This window comes from Colobus angolensis, unplaced genomic scaffold, assembly GCF_000951035.1.
Source record: "Colobus angolensis palliatus isolate OR3802 unplaced genomic scaffold, Cang.pa_1.0 Scaffold266, whole genome shotgun sequence".
In the NCBI taxonomy this organism is placed as follows: domain Eukaryota; kingdom Metazoa; phylum Chordata; class Mammalia; order Primates; family Cercopithecidae; genus Colobus; species Colobus angolensis.
This window is the reverse complement of record NW_012115888.1, coordinates 326324-347152: the sequence shown is the minus strand read 5'-3', so window position 1 is coordinate 347152 and position 20829 is coordinate 326324. Positions and strand designations below refer to the sequence as shown.

The 20829-nt window shown below is 33.1% G+C and overlaps 1 protein-coding gene across 3 annotated transcripts in view; it reads right to left on the bottom strand.

Moving 5' to 3' along the window:
- CDH18 (cadherin 18, type 2) overlaps positions 1 to 20829 on the bottom strand; it is a 363385-nt gene that overhangs the window by 49310 nt on the left and 293246 nt on the right. For all 3 annotated transcript variants that reach the window (XM_011947447.1, XM_011947449.1, XM_011947448.1), the window contains exon 8: positions 8582 to 8703. In XM_011947447.1, the coding sequence (XP_011802837.1) occupies positions 8582 to 8703 (122 nt within the window). The remainder of the gene's footprint in view (positions 1 to 8581; positions 8704 to 20829) is intronic.

The window sequence follows — 20829 nt, the reverse complement described above, 5'->3', positions numbered from 1 at the left end:
CTCTTCCTGTTGAATTGATCCCTTTACCATTATGTAATGGCCTTCTTTGTCTCTTTTGGTCTTTGTTGGTTTAAAGTCTGTTTTATTAGAGACCAGGATTGCAACCCCTGCTTTTTTGTTTGTTTGTTTTCCATTTGCTTGGTAGATCTTCCTTCATCCCTTTATTTTGAGCCTATGTGTGTCTCTGCATGTGAGATGGGTCTCCTGAATACAGCACCCTGATGGGTCTTGACTCTTTATCCAATTTACCAGTTTGTGTCTTTTAATTGGAGAATTTAGCCCATTTACATTTAAGGTTAATATTGTTATGTGTGAACTTGACCCTGTCATTATGATGTTAGCTGGTTATTTTGCTTGTTAGTTGATGCAGTTTCTTCCTAGCATCGATGATCTTTACATTTTGGCATGTTTTTGCAGTGGCTGGTACCAGTTTTTCCTTTTCATGTTTAGTGCTTCCTTTAGGAGCTCTTGTAGGGCAGGCCTGGTGGTGACAAAATCTCTCAGCATTTGCTTGTCTGTAAAGGATTTTTTTTCTCCTTCACTTATGAAACTTAGTTTGGCTGGATATGAAATTCTGGATTGAAAATTTTTTTCTTTAAGAATGTTGAATATTGGTCCCACTCTCTTGTGGTCACAAAATCTCTCAGCATTTGCTTGTCTGTAAAGGATTTTATTTCTCCTTCACTTATGAAACTTAGTTTGGCTGGATATGAAATTCTGGATTGAAAATTTTTTCCTTTAACAATGTTGAATATTGGTCCCACTCTCTTGTGGCTTGTAGAGTTTCTGCCGAGAGATCCACTGTTAATCTAAAGGGCTTCCCTTTGTGGGTAACCTTACCTTTTTCCCTGGTTGCCCTTAACATTTTTTCCTTCATTTCAACCTTGGTGAAACTGACAATTATGTGTCTTGGGGTTGCTCTTCTCAAAGAGTATCTTTGTGGTGTTCTCTGTATTTCCTGAATTTGAATGTTGGCCTGCCTTGCTAGGTTGGGGAAGTTCTCCTGGATAATATCCTGAAGTGTGTTTTCCACTTAGTTCCATTCTCCCTCTCACTTTCAGGTATACCAATCAAATGTAGATTTGGTCTTTTCACATAGTCCCGTATTTCTTGGAGGCTTTGTTCATTTCTTTTTACATTTTTTTCTCTAAACTTCTCTTCTCACTTCATTTCATTCATTTGATCTTCAATCACTGATAGCCTTTCTTCCACTTGATCAAATCGGCTACTGAAGCTTGTGTGTGTATCACATGGTTTTCATGCCATGGTTTTCAGCTCCATCAGGTCATTTAAGGTCTTCTCTACACTGTTTATTCTAGTTAGTCATTTGTCTAATCTTTTTTCAAGGTTTTAGCTTCCTTGTGATGGGTTTGAACATCCTCCTTTGGCTCAGAGAAGTTTGTTATTACCGACCTTCTGAAGCCTACTTCTGTCAATTCATGAAATTCATTCTCCGTCCAGCTTTGCACCATTGCTGGCAAGGAGCTGTGATCCTTTGGAGGAGAAGAGATACTCTGGTTTTTAGAATTTTCAGTTTTTCTGCTCTGGTTTCTCCCGATCTTTGTGATTTTTATCTACCTTTGCTCTTTGATGATGGTAACCTACAGATGGGGTTTTGGTGTGGATATCCTTTTTGTTGATGTTGATGCTACTCCTTTCTGTTTGTTAGTTTTCCTTCTAACAGTCAGGTCCCTCAGCTGCAGGTCTGTTGGAGCTTGCTGGAGGTCTACTCTAGACCCTGTTTGCCTGGGTTTCACCAGCAGAGGCTGTAGAACAGCAAATATTGCAGAACAGTAAATATTGCTGCCTGATCCTTCCTCTGGAAACTTCGTGTCAGAGGGGCACCCAGCTGTATGAGGTGTCAGTCAGCCCCTACTGGGAGATGTCTCCCAGTTAGGCGACACAGGGGTCCAGGACTCACTTGAGGAGGCAGTCTGTCTGTTCTCAGAGTTCAGACATTGTGCAGGGAGAATCGTTGCTCCCTTCAGAGCTATCGGACAGGGACATTTAAGTCTGCAGTAGTTTCTGCTGCCTTTTGTTCAGCTATGCCCTGCCCCCAGAGGTGGAATCTACAGAGGCAGGTAGACTTTGTTGAGCTGCAGTGGGCTCCACTCAGTTCCAGCTTCCAGGCCGTTTTGTTTACCTACTGAAGCCTCATCAATAGCAGACACCCCCCCATCAGGCTGCCAGACTGCTGCGCTGTGAGTAAGGCTCTGTGGGCATGGGACCCACTAAGCCAGGTGCAGGATATAATCTTCTGGTGTGCCGTTTGCTAAGAGCATTGGAAAAGTGCAGTATTAAGGCGGGGACATCCTGATTTTCCTGGTACAGTCTGTCACGGCTTCCCTTGGCTAGAAAAGGGAAAACCCCCAACCCCTTGCACTTCCTGGGTGAGACAATACCCCATCCTGCTTTGGCTCACACTCCATGGGCTGTCCAACTAGTCCCAATGAGACAAACCAGGTACCTCAGTTGGAAATGCAGAAACCACCCATCTTCTGCATCAGTCATGCTAGGAGCTGCAGAACTGATCTGTTCCTATTTGGCCATCTTGGCAGGTCTTAGGTTACTTAGGTTACTTAGAAGTACATTCCTTTATTTGCAATATGATTTTTTAAGAAATAGCTTTTAATTATCATCTAGCTATACTCATTGTAATAAAGAAAAATGAGGCCGATTTTGTACATTATTAAATCTTGTGTTGTGGCCCAGCAGACAGCATACTTTTGGTCAGTATTTTGTGCAAATTTTGAAAGAATGCATCATCTGAAGTTGGCATATTTGTCTATCAGTAAATTTTCATAACCATAATGTTTAATTTTTAATATTACTCAAATTTTATGTGAATATTCTTTCAGTTACTTGGAAAAGTGTATAAAATCTCTCAATTCAAAAATAGTTTGATTTGCTTATTTAGAGGCAGGATTGACAAGTATATATACATTTAAAATTGCTATTTCTACCCAGTGTACAGACTATGTTTATCATAATGAAGTTTGCCTTTTTACATGTGATGTTTTCCCTTTGATAATTTCTATATGTGTGTATAATTGCATAGGGATATTGACAAAGTTTCCATTAGAAATGTGTGTATAATTTCCTGTATTTTTTCTTTCAACTTTTTTCTCTCTTATATTTATAATACATCTCTTATAAGCAACACCTAATTAACTTTTAAGTCTATTCTGATAACAGGCACCATTTAATTTGAGTATTTAAGTGGTTTTATTTTAATATAAACACTGAAACACACTTTATATATTTTACATTTGTTCATGGTATTTTCCACTTGTTCTATATAAATTTTTGTCTCATGTTTTGTTTTATGAAGTTCCACTAATATTACCCATTCAAATATTAAGTAATAAAATCTTTATTATCCTTGTTTGTGTAATGAGAGGAAACTATATTTCTACAGCAAATATGAAAAACCGTCATTCTAACTTTGAGTTTTACAAACTTCATGCAAATTTCAGGATTATTTTGGCACTATTAAATTAGTTATAATCTTCATATTTTGTTAGAATTTACATTTAGCTTGGAAATGTGTCATTCTAGAATCCTTGAACATACATTCTGTGTGAAATACTTAAAAAAAATCTTTGTACTGTAGCATATAGAAAACCATACACAGTAATTTTTCAAGTAATTGAGTTATTCTAATGTTAATGAATATTTTATAAACATAATTAAAATCAGGAATTAGAGCTTTAAACTTTGCCTCCTTTGGGTTTAAGTATTTTTTAAAATTCCAATTTCTATCAGCTTGTTAGTTACATGTTCTTTTACTAATTTGATTGGCTAATTTATAAATTACAAAACACATTTGCAACTTATAAATTTTATTATAAATTAATAGATTATCAATTTCCTCAAAAGTTAGGAATTTAAAATATTTTAACTTCCCTTATCTCTTTCCTTTTTTATTATTTCTTAGACTATGTATACTCTCTATATTTTAAATCCTAGAAACCTTTCATTTGATTGCTTAGTTATTAATCATTTAGTTCTGCTTTGTTCTTTAATGTGTCTTGCCAATAGAGTTATTTTTGTTTTTACTCAAGAAAAGGTTTAATGGTGTTTCTGACTTATGCTAAATAATGTTCACATTTTTGTTTGCCTAAATATGAGCTTTATTTGACTTTACTTTTGAGGAATATATTTGGTAGGAAAATAATATATGACTGTCAGTTATTTTCTAGTAGCTCTTGGGTGTTATCCTTTTATTGTTTTCCAGCTTTAATTTTTCCTCATGAAAATCTGATTTATTATTGTCCTTTTGAAGGTATTTTTTTAAAATTTTTAATTAAAATTTCTATTTTGAGGTAATCGAAGATTTATAGGTAATCGTAAGAAATAATACTGAGAGATCTTATATACCTTTACCTACTTTCTCCCACAGGTAACATCTTGCAAAACAATGTCACAACCAACATATTGACATTGATAAGAAGAACATATGAGCATTTCCATCACCATAAGGATATCTCCTGTTATGGCCACACCCACTCTTCTTCATCTTTACCCTTGCACCCAGCCTCTGGGAACTAATAACCTGTTCTCTATTTCTATAATTTTGTTATGGTAAAAATGCTATTTCAATGAAATTATACTTTATGGAAACTTTGGACATTGGCTCTTTTATTCACTCAGAACAATTTTCTAGAGATTCATCCAGGTTACTGCATGTATTAATTATTCATTCCTTTTCTTTGCTGAACCATATTTCATGCTATGAATTCACCACAGTTTGCTTAATCGTTCATCTATTGAAGGATGTCTGTGTTGGTTCCAGTCTGGATTTATTATAAATAAAACTGCTATAAATAATTTTGTACATTTGTTGTATAAACATAAAATTTCATATATCTGTGGGAAATGCCCAAGAATATAGTTCTGAATTTTATGGTAATTGCAAATTTAATTTTTTATGAAACTGTCAAAATATGTTCCTGAGTAGTAGTGCCATTTTACACTTTCACCAATGATGCAGAAATGACCTAATTTCTCCATAATTTACCACAAAGTTTAGCTTTTATGATAGGCCTGTAGTGATATCACATTGTAGTTTTAATTTCTATTTACCCAATGTAAATAGAAATACATTTTTAAAAAGATGTGGAATACTTTTGTATATGCTGGTTGGCTCTCTCTATGTCCTTGTCAGTAAATGTCTGTTCTTGAATTTGCTCATTTTCAAATTGAATTTTATCTTCTGTTTTTATTGTTGAGTTTTGAAACCTTTTTATAAAAACAAACTATAGGACTAAAAGAAGAAACTCTGTAGTTTGTCTTTTTATCATCTTAACGGATTTTAAGAGAAAAACTTTTAAATTTTGATGAAATTCAATTTATCACTGTTTCCTTTTATGACTCATACTTTCAGTGTCAAGTCAAAGAATGCTTTTCCTCATCTTAAGGTCTTGTGATTTTGATAGTGGTATCGTATCTTTTTTTCTCTTGCTGCTTTTAATTTGCTAAAGTTTTACTTTAATGCACTGAGGTAAATTTAGCTTTGTAGGCAGTATGCTTGGTGGTTTTGTTTCTCTTAAGTTTATTGAGTGTTTGACTTGATATTTCCATCAATTTGGAATAACTTTCTGCTATAATCATCTTAAATATTTTTTCAGTCCCATTCTTTCTCTCTTATGCCTTTGAGAATTGAATAACTTGTATATTAGACTTGCATGTCCCATATGTCTCTCATATTCTTATTTATATTTTCTTTATCTTTTCATGCTTCAACATGGCTTTTTTATTCTGACCTACTTTCCAGTTCCCTTATTTTCTCTTGCACCATGTCTAAGTTGCTGTTATTACCAACAATTGAGCTACTGTATTTTCTTAAATTTAAATTTTCCAATTCCATTATTTTCTCTTTCACTATGTCTAAGTTGCTGTTATTACCAACAATTGAGATACTGTATTTTCTTAAATTTAAATTTTCCATTAGAATGTTTAACATTTTTTTCATCAATTGTGATTTTATAATGTATTTCAAGAACATTATGTTAGGATGTATGCATCCATTTTTAATAGAATTGAAAGAAAATTTGATAAGTATTTAATAATGTATTTATACTATAAAATTACTTACTGGTTTTAAAATCATTGCATAGTAAAATACTTAAGCATATAAAACAATAATCTTAATATTTTAAGTGAATAAATTATATAAACCATATAATGCTTTGAAATATAACTTTACTTTATCCTTATTCATATTTATAATTTTCTCATGGGAAATGTTAATTAAGTAGAAGGCCATATCAGCCTGAGGCTATCACCATATTTTTAGTTTTTGTGTAACAAAATGCTACCTAGATTTGTTTGATGGTTAATGTTGAGTGTCAACTTGATTGGACTGAAGGATGCAAAGTATTGTTCCTCGGGGGTCTGTGAGGGTGTTACCAAAGGAGATTAATATTTGAGTCAGTGGACTGGGAGAGGCAGATCCACCCTCAATCTGGGTGGGCACAACCTAATCAGCTGCCAGACAGGCTAGAATAAAACAGGCAGAAGATGGAAGAGCAGACTTGTTGAGTCTTCCCGCCTTCATCTTTTTCCTGTGCTGGATGCTTCCTGACCTCGAACATCGGACTCCACGCTCTTCAGCGTTTGTATTCTTGGACTTAACACCAGTGGTTTGCCAGGGGATCTCACTCCTTTGGCTACAGGCTGAAAGTTGCATTGTTGGCTTCCCTAATAATGAGGTTTAGGGAATGAGACTGGCTTCCTTGCTCCTCAGCTTGCACATGGCCTACTGTGGGACTTCACCTTGTGATGGTGTGAGTCAATACTCCTTAATAAACTCCCTTTCATATATGCATCTATCCTATTAGTTCTGCCTCTCTAGAGAACTCTTACACATTATGTCAACTAAAATAAACCTCATTTAGGAATATAATTTTAGTAACAAGTAGCTGGGTTTCAGGCAATTATAAGACAGCCAACTGGTCACTTTAAGCCCAAACAAAGCAAATACCTAGCTGTAGCCAATCAGGTAATTTCTCTACTTGGCTTCTGTGTTCAGCCTTTGAAAGCTTGTCGTTCACGATGCTGGATGGAGCTCTTTAAACTTCTTCTGATTCTGAGTGCAGCCCAATTTGTTACTCATTCTTTGCCTAAATAAACCCTTTTAAATGTATTATGTCTAGAGTTTTTGTTTTATTTTAACAACAGTGAACATGAAAAAAGCTTTATGTTACAAAGTCAGCCATTCAGATATACATGTATTTTTCCCTGACAGTATTAAAAATAAATAGGTAATGATTACTCTAGCAAGCCTCACTGATTGTCCTTCATACACAAATACAAAAGAGGATGCTTCTCAGGAGTATAATTTCAGCACAAGTTTCAAAATGACTTGGCATCATTTGGGAAGAGACACTCATTCTTGTTCACTACAGATAATAATAGAGTACTTTTGACTCAGAAAGGGTATATTTTGACCTAGACCCTTTGAATGCACACCTTCCTGTAATCCCTCCCCCTTCAGTGTGGGTATGACCTGTGTCTTGGTTCTGACAAACAGAATATGGCAAATGTGTTGATGTGTCACTCACTTGATTACATTACATTATACGAGGCTGTTTTGCCTGCAGGCTTGCTCCTCTTATTTGCTTGATGAAATAACTGGACATATTGGGGAGGTCCAAATGGCAAGCAACTGCTGGTGGTATCTCAGAGATACGGGCAGCCTTGAGGAATAAAGGAAAGTCTTGACTTTTTCAGGTCTATATCAGAGAGAAACTGAATGCTCCCAACCGCCCTATGAACTTGGAAGAGATCCCCAAGCCTCGGGCGAGAAAACAGCCCTAGCAGACACCTTGATTATAGTCTTGAGAGACCTCTGCAAATACCCAGCTAAGCCATGCACAAATTTCTGACCTATCGAAACTGTGAGATAATAAATACTTTTTGTTTTAAGTTGCGGATTTTGTGTAATTGCTTATACAGCAGAAAAACAAATACAAAACCCCTTTCCGCCTCCTACTTGCTCTATTTGCTATAGGCAACCAGCCTTCCAAATTGCCTTGCTTCTTTAACTAGATGCCACACGACAACCAGCCTCTTGCCTCACGTTTCAGATCCATCTTCACTCTCACCACCTTATTAATACATATATACTGTTCATGTTTTTAACATTGAATCATCGTTTAGTATCAGCATCTCACTCAATCATCATTCCTGTGTCACGCCTGCAGATCCTCCAAAATAGACAGAGCTATCCCTCTGACACAATCAAGTCCATCAGCCTCATTAAGAGAAACACATTTGCTATTTCCTCCTCATTTAAAGTAGGGTTGGACATAAAGCATTCAATATCATTTTATTGGTATAATTTGTGCAGCATTCACGAATGAATTCATTTTTTAAGTTACATTTCAGATCCAAAGAAAATTCAATTGCTATGATTCTCCAAAAATGATTTGGTACTTAAAATAAAGCTTTAAGAAATTATTTTCACTGAGTACAAAATTACACTGTGGGCTTTGGGGGATTATACCTAAGAATAATAAAAATAAATCTGCTTGCATTTATTCCATTCAAATGAGGAGGAAGGAAACAATCAACTTACCTGGCCAGGCTTAGAATTTTCACAGACAACAATATCATATTCCCTGGCAAGTTCGGGTGGATTGTCATTGACATCCAGAACTCTAATACCCACTGTGACATGGCTCAGCAAATCAGGATTATCTGCAAAATACACAGGAATGTATTTAGTATTTCCATGCACACTTTAGAGGCTCGGTTTAAAACAAATCTCTTTAATACTGCAGCTTGTCCCTGGTTCCATATGCTGCAACAGGACTTTTGGCAAACGACAACTTTATGAAGGTGCTCTTTGCTAGAACTCGTTAACTTACAGGAAAATGACAAATGAACACCATGGCATGACATGAATGCCAAAATGATATTTTGTCATATCAAGGAAATTACACGTTATCAGGAACTTGAGTGGGAAAAAGTTGTCAGAATTCATTGTATGCTGTCAGAGTCTACAGGATGAACAATTGGTTTCATCATTAATCTAAGAAAAACAGTAGCTGGTAAAAAATAATCACATAATCTTTAAAAAAGTCTAATGTTCAAATCTAACTAAACTCAAAGAAAACAAAAAATAAATTTATTTACACAAAGGATCATTTTCTTATGGCAGGATATATGTAGTGTGTGATGTTGAGTCACACTTGAGGAAAATAAAGAATAATTGAAATCAAAATTTAGCATGAGATTCACACATGAAATTGACATGTAACTCTGGGAGATATCAAAATATATTCAATACTTGCAAATCCATCTTAAATCAAGTATTTTCATTTTTTCAGTGGGTTTATTAATTCCGAGATGTAACAAAAACATAAATATCTGGTTTATTTTACAAGTCAAAGCTAGAGATTCAGAATACATAATGAACAATTAAATCTCTCTGTCTGGCTTTCTCTCTGCTAAAGTATCTGCCATTCTCTGAAACAATTCAAATTTAAATCATAACAACATACTAATACATTAATAATAAGACTAGTAAAAAAGATATAACAATATTAGGAAAAAGGGAATAAATACTTATAGAGAAGTTATTTACGATAGTAAGAAAAGAGATGGTTTAAAAAGTATCTTATGTAGCTCTAACATAAATAGAAAATCTAAGTAGCAATGTATTAAAATAACTAGAGAAAATAAATTCTTCAGTAAAAAGTTAAATTTTGCACAGAATGAAAAAAAGTGTCCCTGATTTTTTACTTAAAGAAACAGGTAATTACAGTCTACACATTTTCCCCTAGAAAATATAAGAAAGAGGCAATATTTCAAAATTTTTATTTATTTATTTATTTATTTTGCTTGTGAAACTTTGGAACCAATACTCGACACTGCCACTCAGGACACAGTAAGTGTCAACTGCCTAAACAGAATCATAGTAAACACACTCTACTGCATTGTTCCTGATCATTCTTGATCAGTTTTGTACCAGGAGTATTTGTTTAGCTCAACAATAGAAGACGGAAGAGGTACAGAAAAGAAGGAAATTTTTATAAAGATAAAATAAAAGTTATTCACAAGTTAGTGAATTAAAGGAAGGATGAAAAAGCGTATACATAATCGCTCTGACTGCTATCAGCTGTCACCTCTCACTGTCCTACCTCTCTTGTTGCAGCTTTCCCCTGGAACTGGAATGTGTTCTCAGGCATTCCACACTTGGGCACAGGAAACTGAATCCTTCTACTTCAAAATAGACTCTTTCCATTATGACTCAATATTACTTTACATCCCTAATGTACAATCACTATTCTGTAACAATGATTAAAAGCATAACATTTAGGATCAGGCTAATATCAGTTTTGTCTGTATACCTACTACCATTCTACGTCCTGTAATCTTACCTTATTGAACATGTGACTCATGACACTGCCTGCCCTGTCAGGGGCAACCATGAGTTATGAAAACCAAAAGGTTAGAGTAAATTTAAAGTAATTTCTGGTGCAAATTCAATAACTGCTGTCTGTTACTAAAAGTAGGATGATGTATAAAAATGTGGCTGTGATTTCAGATAATTAGGGGTGAAAACTCACTATCACTTTATAGCCACTTGCTGCCTTCTTGCAGCATTCTGGTCTTTTTATGATATGAGATATTTCTATATTTGTGAACTGAAAAGTACCCATGGGTCTCTATATATCATTTCTTGTGTCCTTGGGTTAGTATTTTATCCTTTGAATGTCAGTCACTCTACCTATAAAATGTAAACCTGTTCATGGGATTTACAAACATTTTGCTAAGGCTAAAACTGGGTAATTCTCTAAGGTCTTCAAACACTATTTCTATTATTGGTATTATAACTTTTATTGTTATGCTTTGTTACTAGAAAACAATTTTCATACTCTTTTGACAGCAGAGGAAATAAAATACATTGAAATCATACAAACTTAAATATAAATCATATTCTCAGCACTCTTCAGGAGCAGAACTTCAAAAAGTTATTTGCAATTTATTGATGTACCTTAATTATTTAATCTGTAAGCCTATAATAAGAGTTATTTGACTTGCCAAGTTGTGTTTTTGAGAAACAATTAATGGTAACTATGTCGACTTTATAATACTGAGCCTGGGAAAAAGCAGAATGTACATTTTAATAATTTCTGAACACTGAAATAGAAACAAAGCCAAAATACATGCATGCAATTTCCCGCACAAACTATGCTATATAAAAATCATCTGTGCTTTATGCAACGTTAATACAATAAGGACTCATGTCATCAGAGTGCCCCCTCTAGAGATAGTGATACAGAGAAAGTGCTATTCCAGTGCAAGTGGAAGCGGTATGCCACAATATCTAGAAGATCTTTTATAACTTGAGAAACAATAATTTTTATCCAGTGATTACTTTTGCAAAGACCGATGTGTGCGTAACACTATGATGGGCTCTAGAGAACACAGGACAACAAAATATGTCATTCTTCCAGATTTCCCACTTATCGAAATTGAATGGAAAAAACAAATACTATTTTTTTCTTAAATATCATGACTTAATTGTTTAATTTACTTCTAGACCAAAGCCATTATTATTTAAATATGTGCCACCTAAACAATCTAAATCATGTCTATTAGTATATGCCTACTAGGGAATTTGGTAGATTTCTAATTTGATTATTCACATTCCAAAATTAGTATAAAAATATTTGTCAAATATATGAATAGGTTAGTGTAACATTGTAGATTATTTTCCTAAAAATATGCTTTTATTGCTTTCATTATGAAAACTCACTCAAAATGAAAAGCCTTATTATAATAACAATTATAATAATAATTTACAGGGAATATGAACTTAAATAATCACAGTTATTGCTATCGAAGTTTCATAAATGCCCAAGAGAATAAAGATGGCTTATAAATTGTATTTTTGGTCTGTCTGATTGAGTGTTCTATGAAAAGATTTCCTTACAGGAAAATGTATAACTCAAATTATGCTCATTTTTTTGAATACTTACTGTGGATTGATGCTGGAACATGTTAACGTGCTTGGTTAAGTTCTGCTTGTTAACAAATAAGTTTCCATTATTTTCTTTAATAAATATATAACAATAAGTTTTGCAAATAGGTGCTCAAATGAAAACAAATTTCCACTTAAGTGTACTTGTTTGATTTGAAATGAGAGTAGGTTTTCCATTGTAAAATCTTGTATATGAAAGTCATATTTAAGTTTTAGGTAGAAAAAGTGAGCTAAATCAATTAATACATATTATAAACTAATTTATAATATTATTACATCTACTTAAACAATAATTTATATGTAAAACTCTTACAATGCCTGGTACATGCTGTTGCCACTAATATGCTTCTTTTTCTTTTTTCTTTCTATATTATTTAAATATCAGTAAAAAAATCAAATATTGTATTCAAAATAACTCACTATAATTTATATGAAAGATGTATATCATATATAATAAATTACTTCTCAAATATCTCTTTACGGTATCCACATAAAAAGTTTTAAAATAAAGAATTCTGTGAATTTTATGTGATAGAAAATTTAACCAACTCTATGTATTTAAGGTCACTTATTTCATAGGAAGGAGCATAACATATGTGTAGAAATATTTCAAAAATTACAAAGCATTTAGAAACACATCACACAAGATTTACCCCATATATTTATTCAACTTCTGTCAGTTTACAATAAGTGCTCTCATTTATTACATAGTTATCATACAAATTCTAAATTGAAGTGAATTATTTAAAATGAATCTTGACTCTTTTCGATACATTATTTTGTTTCAGTTGCCTATAAATCCTCCATCAATTCCTTATATATCATTAATATTATTATCTGAGAGTAACATGAGTTAGAAGCTTTAAAATTAAAGCTGTGCCTTTGCTGTTAGGAATCAACACTTTGTTCCATGAACCAGAACTACAAAGTCAAAGTAATTTACCTCTACTTGAAAGTAATGACGTTGAGATAACGTAAGAAATTCTATTGATTAAAAAGTAAATGAAAAACTGTATTCTATTCTTGTGAAATGTCACAATTGGCCCACTCAATTATATAACAAAATCTAACAAATATAACATTTATTTTTCACTTTTTGTAATAATTCAGTTTTAACATGTTTTCTCTATCTTAGGCTACTTGTCTATAATGCCTGTGAACTTTTCTATCTTTCATCTTTATAGAGTATACAGGATTTGTCTTGTGATGAACTGTTATGCTGTCTTTTGCACTTATAATTACAATCATATTTCTAATACTGCTTAGAACCTTACTAACAAAATGGATTATAAGTTTATTCTTTCTTTTTCTGGGTGTGCAATCTAATTATAATAAAAATTTCCTGGCCAGACACGGTGGCTCACGCCTGTAATCCTAACACTTTGGGAGGCTGAGGTGGGCAGATCATGAAGTCAGGAGATCGAGACCATCCTGGCTAACACAGTGAAACCCCATCTTTACTGAAAACACAAAAAATTAGCTGGGTGTTGTGGTGGGAGCCTGTAGTCCCAGCTACTCGGGAGGCTGAGGCAGGAGAATGGCGTGAACCAGGGAGATGGAGCTTGCCGTGAGCCAAGCACCACTGCACTCCAGCCTGGGCAACAGCGAGACTATGTCTCAAATAATAATAATAATAAAATAAAAATAATAATAATTTCCTTATAGAGAGCATCAACATCAGAAAATGTTAAAGCAAAACAGTTACTATGTAAAATAATTAATAAAAATAATGATACATATATATTTTAAATGTTTGTATAAAAATATTGAAATGCATAATTATTCATCAAACTGCAATCTCTCAATGTAGGAGTATGGACATAACTCTGAGAACAGATTTGTTGCTGCTCGGGGTTAATGCCACCATTCTTGTAAAGATAACACACACTGAGTTACTTACAAAGTTATTTATGAAGTCCAAAATTGATTGATTCTAAGTGAGGGAAGAATTTGAAGATTCTTTCAAAACACTAAGCATGGCAACACTTCTAATTCTATAAAATTATCTGAGATTTTATAATTGCCCAATTGTTCTTAATTGCAACATAATTTTAGCAAATCACTTTTATCAAGTCTTGGGAAACTTTCAACTTAAAGTATGTTACACAAATTCTGAATCCATTATGTACATATATGTCATTATTTTGTTTAATATTTAAATAAACTACATAATTTCAATAAGAAGTTTGATTGGTTTGGAAATAGAACTAAAAAAAAAAATCCACTTTGGTCAGGAAAAAGCAACTGATTAAAACTGGCCTGCCATCACAAAGGATAGTAAAATGGAGCAAAACATATAAAATAGAAAATAGATAATGTGAAGAATGCTCTCTGGGAGAAGAGAGCTACATAAGCAGAACCCCAGGACTATCTCAGGCTTTGATAATACATTCATTATGACCAAGTAAGGGATATCCTAGGAAAAGAAGACTGGTTGATTAACATTTAAAAATCAGTGAATACAATTCACTGCATACATTCAATACACACATAATAAAAGTTAATAAATATGACATAAGAAATAAAGAACACTTAGCAAGTTACAAATAGAAGGAACTTTCTCAACCTCAACAAATCTATAACTATGATCACTCTTATCGGTGAATACTGAGTGCTTTGTCCCAAGGATTAGAAATAGACAGAAAGGTAGGGATATATGCTCCCAGAACTTCTCCTGACACTATCTTTAGGGTTAGAGTTAAATAGTAAAAGAAATAAAAGTTACATAAATTGCAACACAAAAACCAAATTTATCTTCTTTCAGAGCCAGAATGATTATCTATGAAGAAAATACCATATAATATACAAAAAAATTAGAATTATTAAAACAGTTTAGCAGTATCACAGGATACAAGTTCAGTATTTACATATATTTCTACAAAAAGGAAAGTAAAGGAAGATTTTTAACATCTACTTTATATAACATGAATAAACATGAAAACAAACATGTGAAATACTTGTATGCTGAATTCTACATATATTGCTATGAGAAATGTTTAAATGACCTAGATAACTGAAAACATACTGTGTTTACTCATGGATAAAATGCTCGATATCATTCATTGAGGTGTTCACGCTCCCAAAGTGAAACTTAGATTCAATGTAATACAAATCAAAAATACAACATTGTTGAATAATTTGATAAGCTGATTCTAAAAGTTATATGCAACAAAAACTGTTCTAAAGAGTTTCAAACAATTTCAAAAAGAAAGAAGAAATATGTGGGAGAACTCACACTGATTTTGTGTCATTATAAAACGATAGTAATCATAACACTGTAGTAATAGTATGTACATTGTCAGTGGTACCAATGAGAGTCAATAAATTGATAAATACATAAATGCTCAAGTGTTTATGGACAAACTAGCCATAATAATTGAGAAAATGATAGCATTTAGACAAATGGTGGATCCACTGTAAATTCATATTAAAGAAAATTAAACTTGACCTTTACCACTCATTGTATATAAAATATGGCCCAAAGGAAGCCATAAATATAAATATAAAACCTCAAGGTTTAAATATATAAAACTAATAAAGGAAATTTTTGTTATCTTTTGTTTGGCAAAGAATTATTAGAAAAAAACACAAAATATTAAAACCATAAAAGAAAAAAAGCCAACAAATTGTAATTTTCAAGAAAATGTTATTTGAGAAACTCATTAAATATAGCATTTATTAAGAAAATGAAAAGATAAGACACAAATATGTGACTATATTCAAAAAATGTACATCTGATTAACTCATATGTCCACATATGTTAAAACCTCAAAATCAAACAATAAAAATCTAAACAACTTTATAAAATTTTGCAAAATCCTGAATAGAAAATCCACCAAAGAAGAAAATACAGATTGCACATGAAACTATTTTCAACCTCACTTCTCTGTGGTGAAATGCCAATAAAAACAACAATAAGTTGTCACCACATACTTATTAGAATGAGGGGAAATATACCCTGGCAACATATGTGAAGGACGTGAAGCAACTACTGATAGCAATGCAAAGTTGTATAGCCAGTTTGGAAAGCAATGTGGCATATTTCCATAAACTCGAACATGGTATTTTGTTTAACAATCCCACACTTAGCCATTTACCTGAGACAAGTTAAAATGTATGTACACATACACACACACACACACACACACACACACACAAATTGGGCTGGGCACGGTGGCTCACACCTACAATCACAGCACTTTGGGAGGCCGGTGGGGGTGGATCAGCTGAGGTCAGGAGTTCGAGACCAGTCTGGCCAACATGGTGAAACCCCATCTCTACTAAAAATATATATATATAAATTAGCCAAGTGTGGCTTCTTGAAAAGAGTAACTCATAAGCTTGACTCACTAACGCAAAAGCTTCCTGAAAAGAATGATTCAAAGGAGTCCACAGTGTCTACTTGTCATTCTCATTACATTTGAAAAAGGCAAAACTATAGGTAGTTACCAGGACTTGGAGGTGAGGGAAGAGAAATCACTTCAAATTTAACTGTTGTGGATGAAGGTTGTGGAAAGTGACTAGATGCCTCTGCAAAATTCATTATGCTTTACACATAAAAATGGTAATTTTACTATGTAAATTGCTCCCCATGAAACTTGACTTGTTAACAAGAGTGATGTATTCCGAGGCATTAAATTTGTAGCCAGTGTATTTTTTTTTCCGTCATTTTTTTAAATAGACTTCCCTTTGACAAAATTTTTCCAATGCATCATTCTAACAAATTTCTTTAAAATGAACTTTTAGTAACAACATAAAGTTTATCAATGTATTGCTTCTATTAAAATAATAAATACTATAAATTATTGAGAATATTCCTCATTTATGCTTATCACTGGGTTGTTGACATCAAGCTGATCTGAAGCAATAGTTAAGAAATAAAAAAAAAAGGGGGAAAAAATAATCAAAGAACCTTCAGTCAAAGAGACTGGTGTTTCCTGATTAAGTATTATAACATTTGCGATTTACTTTCAAATAATTCCAATAAGACAAAATCACAAAATTTAAAAGGCAGCAGCAATAAATTATTGTTGTACTATTCTTTTTCTACTTGAATATTTTCATCATAAAAATTGTAAAAAAAAAAAAAAACAAAAAAAACCTGGTTTCTTTAATAAAATAGCACAAACCAAAAAAAAAAAAGAAGTGCCTTATACATAATTTCTGATGATTAACATTTTTACTTTTTCATTTCCTCTACCCAGAACTAAGGTAAAAACAGAAAACATTCCATATCTTTAACTTTCGACAACATAATTGTATATGTGTGAGTGCCTGGGTTTGTATCTTGGTTCATTCATAATGAGTGTCATATTTTCTTTAATTTGGGAGTATTTGATTTGACTTAGTAGTATGTAGTGTCACTTATGATTTAAAAGGCACATTATGACAGGTGGGTGAATAACAAGAAGGCTAAGGTTAGGACCCAAACACAAAGGAAGCTAAGGTTAGGATCCAAAGAAAGCTATTAAAATATCCCAGGTAAGGGGTGAAAGTTGTTTGAAGTGGAGTGGAAGTGAGACAAATAATAAGAAATTGTTGACTTATAAATAGTTTTTAAAGGTATAGCTGACAAAAGTTTCTAGTGGATTGGATGTGGAACATGAGAGAGAAGAGACAAATGACTGCATGGTTTATATAAGCAATCTAAAGACTACCGTCATCATTCCAAAGATAGATAAGACATCTGAAGAAGATTGAGGGAGAAATCGGATTTGACAGAGATTTACTTGCAGCATGTCAAGTTTGAGACCTTCAGGAGCAGATATTAAAGTGGTTAATACAGAATGCAGAGGAAAATAACATTGCAGCTGCAGATTAAAATTTGAGAGTTATGAAATCTATGAGGCTGAATGAAATCACCATCGCAACAACTCAAGATACATTTAAAGTCTAAAACTTGGGGTCCCACAACTCAGTAAGTAGAGGAGTGAGGAGGAACTAAACAGCATGCAGAAAGAAGAGCCAAAGAAGGATGGAGTTAATCAAAAGGATATTATGTCCTTAAGCCAAAGAAAGAGTCTTTTTCTTGATAGAGTTGTTAATCGTATCAAATATTGATGCTTTGTTGAGTAGAGGAATGAGAATTAGGCTTTGGATTCTGCGACATGGAGGTTGAAAATGATTGTGCTGAAGTATCGAAGTCAAGAGTCTTGTTAGAATGGATTTAAAACAGCATGGAAGAAAAGAGTACAAACTGTAAACAGAGTAAATTATTTCAAGGAGTCTTTCAGTCAAAAGAATGAGATAACAGAGTTGTACTTGGAGGAGAATATTAGATCAAGAGATGTTTTCAGGTTTTGTTGTTTTGTTTGCTTTGCATGAATTAATTTTATTTTCAGAAAGAAAATAAAGCATGTTTTTGAGGACAGGGGAATCATGCTTTAGACAGTGAAAAATGAGAATTCAGGAAAGAAGATAAAATAGAAAGAGCATTGTCTCACAGCAAACAAGTAAGAACAGTATATGGTCATGTGAAGGAGTGGCCAGAGACTTGGCATGGACAGTGCATTTCAGGAACCTGAAGAAAGCCATATTTACAGATATCAACATCCACTAGCTAGGTTGATAGATAGGATGGCAGAGGAATATGAAAACGCTTTTCTGATTGTTCTTATTTTATAAGTTTTTGGAGAAGCAATGTTATCTGATACAATACATGTAAGGAAATTGGAAGAAGTATTAGAAATTCAACAAAAAGAAACCTATAAAATAAATATCTAGCAATGCTGTATAAAATTATTTGAGTGGTTTGAAGTTTCTTTTCAACAAAGAAACTTGTTCTAACTGTCTTACAATACGACACTAACACTGGGATATCACAATTAACAAATCATCAAATGTATTTGCACATTAAGTAAATGTGGTGGATATTGTGATTGTCTCATCAAATTGCTCCTTATTATGTAGAACCTAAAAAGGTTTGAAAGGAGTTAACCATGAGTAATAATAAAAATATGGGCTTGATGGTCCTGAGTCAGTGTCCACATGCCTTTCATTTTGCCACAGTAATTTATCCATGTATGGACAAATTTCATGTATTAGATACATTTGTTAAGGCAGTGAAAGGAGATTAATACAAAAAAAAAACAAAAAACAAAAAACAAAAAACAAAAAACCAAAAGCAGCCACATTTTTAATGGCTATGTAAAATGACAATTTATCTCCCCAGGTTGTGAATGAGAATGCATGAACCCAACTTTGGCCTCACTCGTCTTATTACCACGTTACAAGTTAACATACAGTTTGTTACTTCTTACTATAATATAGTAACATGAAGGATAAAGGAGATGTTAAAAAAATTCAGAAAATAAAAAATCAGGGAGAACTGGAGACAGAGACCTGATCAAACAAACTCAGAGCTTAATTTACCTACGAACTTTACAGATACATGAGCCAATAAATCTCTTTTAAATTTGAGAACAAATGGAATTATTTTTCCTTGTGTGCTTTTCTACGTATAAGTGAAAACATTTGAACAAATTCTGGCAGCCACCTCCAAGACAACACCAATTATTCCAGCCTGTATTCATATCCTTGTATAATGACTTTCCATATCTAATAAGGTTTTCCACATTTGATAATATTAAATACAATATTGCAGAAGTAACAATGTGCAATTTCTGAGGCTAGGTCATAAAGAAGATGGTTACCTTCAGGTCACTCATTCTTGGGTAACTCACTCTGAGTTGGCCAGTTGCCATGACAATCAAGACACTCACCAGTTCTATGGAGGAGTCCATGACATGAAAAACTGAGTTCGTTGCCAAACACCAGCACCAACTTGCTAGCTATGTAAGTGAGACATGTTGGAAGGGTCTCCCCCAGGTCCAGTCACATTTTCAAATAATTACAGCCCTAATCAAAATCTGGGTGACAACCTCTGAACCTGAATCACCCATGTAAGCTGTTTCCTTATTACTGACCCAAAGAAACTGTGTAACACACTATAGTTTATTGATGTTTTATGTTACTACATTATGAAGCAATCTGTTACATGGCAATAGATTGATACCTATATGTATACACATTTTGTTTGATTTGTCTGAAAAGCATTTTGTTTGATTACTTTTGATTATTGGTTAAGGCAATACTGACTTCTTTCTGTGCTATTCCCTTTGTGCGCTAAGAAAAAGTGCCAATTAGGATCTCTTTGTGTGCTAAGGGAAATTGCTAATACAATCACATTTGTGGAAGACAAATTGCATACATCAAAATAAGCACATTGACAATACCAAAATAATGTTTATAAGCTACAGGGACTTAAAAATACTCACTCTGAGGTAATGGGTTTTTATATTGTTAGATGCAGCTGCTAACCAAAAATAATTTCATATTAAGGGGCAGTAAGGAATACACTCACAAACACTACATTTCATTTCTATCATCTGACATTAACAGTTGGATTCCATTTGAAATTTGTGGATTCTAGTCTTTCAATATGTTTGCATGACAGTTGAGAGAAAAATAACTAAAAAGAGTCAATGAATAAAGAAAACACAAACATTGGTTTGTGGACTGTTATGTATGTAATCTTTATAAAGAAAAAGTGAAAAAGACAGCTGAAGCAATGCATACAATATGCACTTTTTGTTGTTTCACTTGTAAATTCTGGAAATAGCAGAAGCTTTCAGACACATTGAAAGTTTCAATAAAGTATAATCTCCCAAACTTTGGCTCTTTTGGAAGTTTAACTGTTATACAAGCAATGAATGATTAGAGTTTTCTTTTGGTGAATTGATCAGGTCAAAGAAATTTTTACATTTAGTGGATAGAAGAATGTTAAATAGGATATTTGCATTAAATTATGAATAAATTGTGTAGTGACTCATGAA